The sequence below is a fragment of the Symphalangus syndactylus genome, chromosome 7 (genome assembly GCF_028878055.3).
Source record: "Symphalangus syndactylus isolate Jambi chromosome 7, NHGRI_mSymSyn1-v2.1_pri, whole genome shotgun sequence".
Taxonomy (NCBI): domain Eukaryota; kingdom Metazoa; phylum Chordata; class Mammalia; order Primates; family Hylobatidae; genus Symphalangus; species Symphalangus syndactylus.
In genome coordinates this window covers 141,594,953-141,603,622 of record NC_072429.2, presented here as the reverse complement: position 1 = coordinate 141,603,622, position 8,670 = coordinate 141,594,953, and the positions used below count along the sequence as shown (strand labels likewise).

Sequence of the window (8,670 nt, the reverse complement as noted above, 5' to 3'; positions counted from 1 at the left end):
TTCCTGAGCCTCTGTCTCCTCTTCTCTGAAACCGCCCCCCCGAGCCCCACCCCTAACACCCTGGGAGGCCTCACCCTGAGCAGGTCCCCACCCAGGTCACAGGCTGCACCCCCAGCCCTAGGGCGGGAAGCAGGCTGCGTGCAAAAGGCTTCCCCTGAGCACAGGAGGCAAGTGTGGATGGCGTGCTCCCACTCAGGGCCTGGGGATGCTGGCGGGGCACAGCTTCTCCCAGAAAGAAGCCCCCGGAGGTGTGATGGGCACCCCAGAGAGGGAAGGCGCTGGGGTTCAGGGTTGGGGGAGGCCACCTGTCACCGGGGACCCTGCTGTAGTGTTTCAATGCTGTATGGTGGGTGAGCACCTCTAAAACAAATTTTGAAAAATGGGGGTGCTCAAATCAGGCCAAAGGGACGGGTGGGAGCTTGAATGGTAGCAGCCCCTCCCCCTGGAACCCTCTCCTTCCTGTGAACTTTCTGGGTCCTTCCTCCCAGCAAGGAGGGGTCATAGATGAGCCACAAGGCTCAGAGAGGTCTGGCCACATGCTCCAGGCAGCACAGCAAGTGCAAGTCCTGGGAACTACCCTCCCACCCTCTGCAGGGACGTCCTCCTTTCAGGGGCCAAGCTTTGCTCCTGTCAGGGCGGAGGCTGCAGCCCACCTGACCAGGGCCCTGGTCCAGACACAGCCCCGGATCCCGTCCCCTCCTGGGGTGTGCAAGGACAGAGGGTCTCTCTGGCTTATCCAACAGGTGTTTATTAAGGGCCTATGCTGTGCTGAGGCTGCCGTTCAGGGAGCCCCACGAATGTGAGGCCCAGCCCCTCCCTCTAGGCCTCCAGGCCCCAACTCTGGAGACTCCCAGGAACTCACGCCAACCCCAGTCCTCCAGTTCTACTCAGTCCACTTCATCTCAGCCTTTGCTGGGCCCTCCTGAGTGCCTGTCCCCTGCTGGGTGCAGGGGACACCATGGGCCAGACCTGGCTCAAGTCATAGATGGGGTGGGCAGGGAAGGCTTCCTGGGGGAAGAGGTGCCTGAGCACAGGGTTAAGGGTGGAGAATGCTGGGCCATGGAAACAGCAGCAGAGAGGGTTGGAGGGGCCGTCTGCAGGCGGATCTGTGTCACTAGAGCCGATCTGCCGGGTGGGAGTCCTGGAGAGGGCCATGGGAGGGTGAGGGTGAGGGATGGGGCGCAGAGCTACATGGTCAGACCTGTGTTAGGATGTGCCTTAGGAACCAGGACAGGCTCCCACTGGGCCGGGTGTGTGAGGAGTGGCACAGGGGCCTGGGGCACCACACCCAGTGTGGGCTGCAGCGGGGCCCCCCAGAGCCTACAGCTGGCAGGGTCCCCAGAGCAGCAGGCCGAGTGCAGGGAGCAGCGCCAGGATGGCGGCAGCCGGCTGCAGGGCACGGGCCCCGCTGGCGTTGCACAAGTCGGTGTCACAGCACGTGATGTTCTTCTTGCCCACGTAGTAGTCCTGTGAGTCATCCACGCAGTTCAAGCTGCAGCCTTTGCTGATGACGGTCAGGAGGCCAACTGCGCCTGGGGAGCAGCGGGATCCGGGGATGGGGCTGCTCTGTGTGGTCACTCGCCTGAACTGCCCCAGGCCTCCTCCTGTCCCCACCCTGCCTAAAGCTCTAGAGTCCCCCTGCGCTGGCCTCAGGATTGCAAGCGTGCGAGGGGCTGGTCTCGGCCCTGGTCTCAGCCCTATCCAGATGTCCAAGGCAGGTGGACCACCCGCTGAGCATCAGAAATGGGGTGAGTGAGTGAGCGAGCTCAGGGATGGGGAGGGACAGACGGGTGGAGGAGTGGCAGATGGAGGATGGGGAGGGATAGATGGGTGGAGGAGTGGCAGATGGAGGATGGGGAGGGACAGACGGGTGGAGGAGTGGCAGATGGAGGATGGGGAGGGACAGACAGTTGGAGGAGTGGAAGATGGAGGATGGGGAGGGACAGACGGGTAGAGGAGTGGCAGATGGAGGATGGGGAGGGATAGATGGGTGGAGGAGTGGCAGATGGAGGATGGGGAGGGACAGACGGGTGGAGGAGTGGAAGATGGAGGATGGGGAGGGACAGACGGGTGGAGGAGTGGCAGATGGAGGATGGGGAGGGACAGACGGGTGGAGGAGTGGAAGATGGAGGATGGGGAGGGACAGACGGGTAGAGGAGTGGCAGATGGAGGATGGGGAGGGATAGATGGGTGGAGGAGTGGCAGATGGAGGATGGGGAGGGACAGACGGGTGGAGGAGTGGAAGATGGAGGATGGGGAGGGACAGACGGGTGGAGGAGTGGCAGATGGAAAAGGATGGCTGGAGGGACAGATGCTGGGTGATTGTTGGGGGGCAGATGCGGGACGGGTGGGGGACAGGTGGAAGGAAAACAGCACATAGGTGCGGGCAGATGGCCAGAAAGATGAATAGTTCAGTGGCAGAGACCTAGGCCTGGCAGCTTTCGTCCCCCAACTCACGGATGCGCTCGGTCCAGCACTGCTCCTCCGGCTGGGTGCAGTTCTCCACCTGCAGGCAGTCCTCGTTGCTCACCTGGGCCTTGCAGGAGTAGCACAGCAGGGCAGTGCCTGTGGGGTGGAGTGGGAGGGGCCTCAGAGGCTGCCCCATAGCACTCCCCAGGAATGGGGACTCCCGGGCAGGTGGGCCTCCATGGCGGTGGCCTGAGGAAGTCCTCCGTGCCCTCTTGTCACCCTCAATGTCTCCTCCCCTTCTTCATGGCCCTCTCCTCAGTGCCTCCAAAATGTTGCCCTGTTTAGTCCCTCGGTGGCTGCTTTTGTGACCGTGTGTTTCAGAAGAGGAAGCTGCAGCTGTGGGGGTGACTGACCCTGGGACCCTGGGTCGGGAGGGTCCCACCTCAAGCAGAGCAGCTCCCTGGGACCCTCGGAAGCTGCAGTGCTGGGACTGGGCTGGATGTAGACCCCGGGGTCCTCGCAGGACACCCCCAGCACCTCCCCCTTGTGCCCCCAAAAGCACTTCTTAGCCTGAGGCTTCCTGCCCCTTGCCTCCCGGCTCCTCATCAGCATCTCTGTCCATCCGTCCGTCAGTCTGTCTGTTTGCCCCCTAGGAGCCAGGCCCTGCCCCACGGTGGTGAAGGAGAGACTCCGTGCTGCCCCTGCAAGCCCGGGTCACAGGGGACGGCAGGGAACAGGTTGCTGCCTGGTGGTGCCAAGAGCTGCCCTGGAGGAGCGGAGGCTAGGGCGAGAGCCTCACCCCCTTCCTCTCCCTTCCTCCTTCCTTCCCCTCCTCGCCATGTGCCCTGCAGGTATCCCTCTGGCCTCCCTGGCTCACCCCTGCTCCCTTCCCTGCTGGGGGCCAGCCAAGGCCTCACCTGGCTGCAGGGCCAAGCCTGCCATCAACAGGGCAAGCAGCACAGCCTTCATGGTCACTGGTGGGCAGTGGCGGAGAGGGCCTCGGGGGACTTTATATGGCCTCAACTGGGGAGAGGCTGGACTGCCCACAGTCAACACCAGCGGGTTTCCTGGAGCCAGTGAGGGCCCCGGGGCTGGGCAGGTCTGAGTCTCCTCCCTGAGCGACCTGCACCTCCCTCTCCCTTTGTCCTTCTTTCCACCTCTGGAGGACAGAGCCTGCCCAGGGCCATATCTCAGCCACCCCGGGCTGAGGGCTGAAACGTCCTCAAGCCCCAGATTATGCCTCTCCCACCTCCCCCACCTCACAGTGCAAGGCCCAACAAGGGAGACCCTTTCTCCAGACTCCTCCAGGCCTCGGCCTTCCAGCCAAGTATGAGGGCACCTCCCCGGGCCCTGTGCTCCTATAAAAGCTGTGCCGCCCTCCTGGGGCCCATGGCCCACGGGGTGATGAGCCAGCCTTGGTCACAGCATCATTGACAGATCAGTAGCAGGTGCTGCAAAGGAGAGGGGCAGGGGCTCTTCCGGGTATAAACCAAAAGTAACACTCTAAGGCCCCCCAGCCATCTGAGTGGAACCCTCCTCTCAGCAAGGGCTTTCCGAAGTTAACCTGAAAAACTGGTTCGGGCCATGACAGCAAAGGGTTGGATAGCCTCATTATCCCCCCTCCCTTCAGAACTCTGGAACAGCCAGCGTTAACAACACAGGCCTTCAGTCTGATGAGAAACATTTACCATCTATTCTCTCTGAAGCCTGCTACCTGGAGGCTTCATCTGATGATAAAGCCGTGGTCTCCACAACCCCGTATAACCCAGACATTCCTTTCTATTGATAACTCTTGCAACCGATTGCCAACCAGATGTTTAAATTCACCTATAACCTGGAAGCCCCCAGTTCCAGTTGCCCACCTTTCTGGACTAAACCAATGCATATCTTCAATATCTTTGATTGATGTCTCATGTCTCCCTAAAATGGATAACGTCAAGCTGTGCACTGACCACCTTGGGCACATGTTCTCAGCGTCTCCTGGGGGCTGTGTCACAGGCCATGGTCCCTCATATTTGGCTCAGAATAAATGTCTTCAAATATTTTACAGAGTTTGGCTCTTTGTTGACACAGGAGACAGCCTCCCTGAGGAGGAGACCTCTTGGACAGGCCTTCATTTATGGGGCATTCAGTGTGGCTGAGCCCTGGTCTAGGTGCTTTACCCTCAGGACCTTGAGTGACCCCTCAAGGGGTGACCCATCAAAGCTTGGAACTTTAGCTGCAAGTGAGTTGGGGAAGTGCAGCTTTTAGCAGCCTCTGCAGTAGCAGGAGGCAGGGGCTAGGCCCAGGGCTGTATGGCCTCTGTCTGCCCCAGATCCCCTCTCCCTCCTGCTCCATGTCCTGGGAGGCTGGTCCAGCTCCCACAGGCAGGAGATGAGAGAGTTGAAGAGACAAGGTCAGGCCAGCTCTCCTGCCAGTCAGCTGGGAGGTGGTGGCAGTGGCTGTGGCCCTCTAGAGAAGGCCCAGGCTCTCCTGCCAGTAGCTGGGCGGTGGTGGCAGTGGCTGTGGCCCTCTAGTGAAGGCCCAGGTCCTGTCAGCCAGGCTTCTCCCGTCCCCCAGGCCCTGGCCAGCCTCTGGCCAGCCTCTGGTCACTGTGCTCTCCCCCTCATCCCTGCAAGCCTGAGGGGCCGGTGGCTTCCTGCTGCTGCTGGCTTTGAGGGGAACTCATGGCCCCTGCTGTCTCCTTCAACCTGACCCCTGCCTTTGTACCTGGGCCCTGAGTTAGATAACTCTGCCTGGCAACCTTCTTGGGTATGCCGTTGTTCCTGCCGGATGCTGGTAGGTCCACTGTGGGCCGTGGCCCTGCCTGCTGCCGAGTGTGTGTCTGGAGGGAGACCAGCCCCTTCTCCCCTGACGCTCTCTCATCCCCGTTGATGGTTGTCTGGAAGGGCTCTGGCACATTTTAGGGGGTGGTGAGGATGTTGCAGGAAGGAAAAGTCTTGGGGAATCGGCCCCTCTCCCAGCAGGCCTGCACCATCCAGGAAGGCTGGTAGATGTTTCTGGGGTGTTCGGGGGACATCAGCTTCCCACTGTCGCACCTTAAGTCTGGGATCAAGGTGACACTACTGATGGGGGCAGGGATGATGCGAGACCCCACCTCCCTAGGACTCAGTGGCACCAGGAATCTGACTTTGGGCTTCCCCCGGGGCTCCAGGTCAGCCCCTGTCCTTCTGGGGTCTCTCCTGCCTGGCTCCCTGGAACCCATTGGGTTGGGCTCTTTTCCATGGAAATTGTCTCTTCTCTGGCAAGTGAGGAGCCTGAGGCCAAGAGGGACAGGAACTTACTGGAGGCCATGCAGGGTGACTGCAGCCTCCCCCAGACTCCTTCCTTGCCCACTCTGTCCCCCCAGAACTTTCCCTCTGGACACGCCCTCCAGCCCATGTCCTGTAAGCTCAGGACAAGGGGCCTCATACAGTCATGAACTGCTTCTGTGTGTGGCTGACAGCCCCTGTCCCATCCTCCCTCCCCCCGCAGCCCTAGCTCCCCGGGGCTCTGGCCACTCCTGCACAAGAAGTTTTCTTATCTGTCTCTGTATGCAAGGTGCCAGTCTGGAACTTTCCGTCCTCAAATATTTATAGGTGTGTAAGTGTTTGTTGATCTGATTTGATACACAGTGATTGCTGTAAGGCAGTGGTTCTCACGTGGGTGACTCTGCACCCCTGAGGAATGTTTGGTGATGTCTGGAGGCATCTCTGCTTGTTCCAGCTCAGGGGTGCTGCTGGCCTCTAGTGGGTGCAGGCCAAGGAGGGGGCAACACACAGGATCCCCACCACAGACTCTGCAGGCCTCAACATCCGCCACACTGAGGGTGTGGCTGGTCTGAGGATGGCCCCATGGTCACAGCTCCTATACGGAAGACTGTGGCTGTGACATTCCTAGAGCCCCACCCCTGACCACAGGTTGGGTTCTGACCTCACCCCAAAACTGAACCCTCACTGTGGTCAGTCTGAACTCTAATCCTGGTTACCTAACGAGCCCTGGTTACGGCCCCACCCTGAGTCCTAAGATTAGTCACAGCCTGAGCCCTGGCCCTGGCCACTGGCTGAGCCCTGATCCTGGCCACAGAATGAACCCTGACTGTGGTCACCCTCTGATTTTTGATCCTGGTCACAGGCTAATCCCTGTCCCCTGAATTCACACTTTGGCCATACACTGAATGCAGCCCCTGAGCCTAAACTGAGCCTGGATCTTCTGGCAGTTCTCCTTTCTGGGAAGTTCTGTCACAAGGAGCATGGCTCCCTGCACGCCCTCATGTGGTGGACAGGGGCTGACAGGCTGACTTGAGTGATGATAAAACTCCAGTCTCCCGCTCAGCTGGCTCTGTGTGAATTAAACTCTTCCTCTATTGCAATTCCCCTGTCTTGATAAATCGGCACTATCTTGCCAGGGGTCAAAATGAACCCCCTGGGTGATCACACACTAGTGTATTTTCTTCCTCCTCTTCCTCTCTTTCGGATCCCTCCACAGTGCCAGAATGGACTTGGTCTTTGAGAAGAGGCCCAAGGTTCCCTGAGGAATGGTAGGAGCACCTGGGGGAGCCCCATGCATCTTGGGGATCAGGCCCCAGTTCCATGCCAATCCCCACTCCCCACCAGCACCGCCCAAGTCCTGGGAGACCACGTGATCCCATGTCCCTGAGGTGGTAAGCATTCACACCAGGGAAGGAGCCGGCCTTCCTGGGAGGACTTTGCTGTCCCAGGAGACCCTGCCTTGGGAACCCCCATCCAGTGGCCCTGGGTTCTAGTCCCGCCATGTGCCTGGTATGCCCTGTGACTAAGCGTCCTCCACTGAAACACATCTGACTCTAGCATGCTCCAATTCCTGCCCCACAGAATCATGTGCAATAAAAACAGTTAGTGTGGCTTCAGTGTGACTCACCCTTGGCCTCCTTCCTCTGCTCTGCCAGTTGCCTCCAGGGACTCCAGATTTTCCTGTTTGCTCTTGGCCTTCCGCCCACCCACCTCACTGCCATGGGCCCAAAGCAGCTGGGTTCCCTGGAGATCCTGTCTTCCACCTACTGCAGGGGATGAGGCTGGGGCCAGGACAGCCGGACCAGGCCCTGGGGCTTCTGGGAGCCGACTCACCTTGTAGGGAGTCCCACCAACACCTTCTGGGGCCCCACACAGTCCCATGCTGGAATACACATCCCTGTGTGTAAATTTTTTTATTTCATGCAGCATTAATAAAAAAAAATAAAGATAGCGTGTCACTTGCAAAGCCACGCTGGTGTCAGTTTGCAGCATGTTTTCTTTGGAAAAATGCCCTTGCAGATCAGGAGGAAAACCCACTGGTGCACATGGGGTGGCTGGGGGCAGTCAGTGCCAAGCCCTCATTTGGGTTCTGGAAATGAAGGCCATGACTTGCAAGCTGTGTGTGTGTGATATGTGACTGTGAGGGTTTGTATGTGCAAACTTGTGAGAGAGGACGCTTGTCTGTGCGTGTGGATCAAATGTGCAAGTGTGTGGCATGTGTGTAAATGCGAGTGAGTGTGGGTGTGTGCACGGGTTGTGTGAGCAAAAGCATGTGTGTAAATGTGGGTGTGTGCTGGGGCTGCCAAGTCCTGAGGGCTGCGCAGCTTGGAGCCCCTCAGAGGCATTTTCCCCCAAGCTCGCCCAGGTGGGGCCCACAGGCCCTCCCCATCTCTAACTCCCCCAGGGCCCTGTGTTCCCAGAGGAGGTGCCTTTTCCTGGCTCTCACAAAGATGCCATCAGGGCCCTGCTCCAAACCAGCTCCCCTCCTGCCTGGGCACTAAGGGGGAGATGGGCACTGCCCTGGCCCCTGCCCCACCAGCCAGGCCCCTCGGCCTCCAGTGACACTCAGAACCGCCCCTGCTGCTCTGCACCCTCTGCTCGTGCCACTCCCCCTTCCAGGAATGAACTCAGATTCGGGAGGAGACCCAAGGCACACCCTTCCCTTCCAGCTGGGCACAGCCTCACCAGCACCCCCAGCCACCCCTGCTGTGAGAGGCCTGTCATCCAGAGACCTCCAAAGGGAGGGCTGGCTGGGACTGACCCCACCTGAGGCCTCCAGAACCTGAGCAAAGGACACTGCCGGGTACAGGCCCACCTCCAGGCAGCGGGAATAGCAGGCACGGGGGACAGCCCATGGGCTTGGGAGAGGACAGTGAGGGGTTAGCTCCAGCGTGGCCTTGTGGCCCAGCGAGGACCTGGGCTGTATTCAGAGTGCACAGGCTTATTTGGGCAGGGGGAGTGATTGGCCCTGTCAAAGGCCACTCTGACTGTGGGTAGAGATGGGGAAGCC

The 8,670-nt window shown here is 59.7% G+C and overlaps 1 protein-coding gene across 2 annotated transcripts; it reads right to left on the bottom strand.

Moving 5' to 3' along the window:
- Nucleotides 1-728: 728 nt before the first annotated feature.
- On the bottom strand, nt 729-8,374 carry PSCA (prostate stem cell antigen). 2 transcript variants are annotated; one of them, XM_055287451.2, is made up of 3 exons: nt 3,327-3,595; nt 2,458-2,565; nt 729-1,532 (listed from the first exon to the last, which is right to left on the bottom strand). In XM_055287451.2, exons 1-3 carry the CDS (start codon nt 3,376-3,378, stop codon nt 1,321-1,323), a joined length of 372 nt encoding a protein of 123 aa, XP_055143426.1. In that variant the 5' UTR covers nt 3,379-3,595; the 3' UTR covers nt 729-1,320. The 2 variants fall into 2 exon arrangements, with proteins under 2 accessions (XP_055143426.1, XP_055143425.1); XM_055287450.1 differs by lacking the exon at nt 3,327-3,595 and adding an exon at nt 7,288-8,374 and having other exon boundaries at nt 762-1,532.
- Nucleotides 8,375-8,670: the final 296 nt, after the last annotated feature.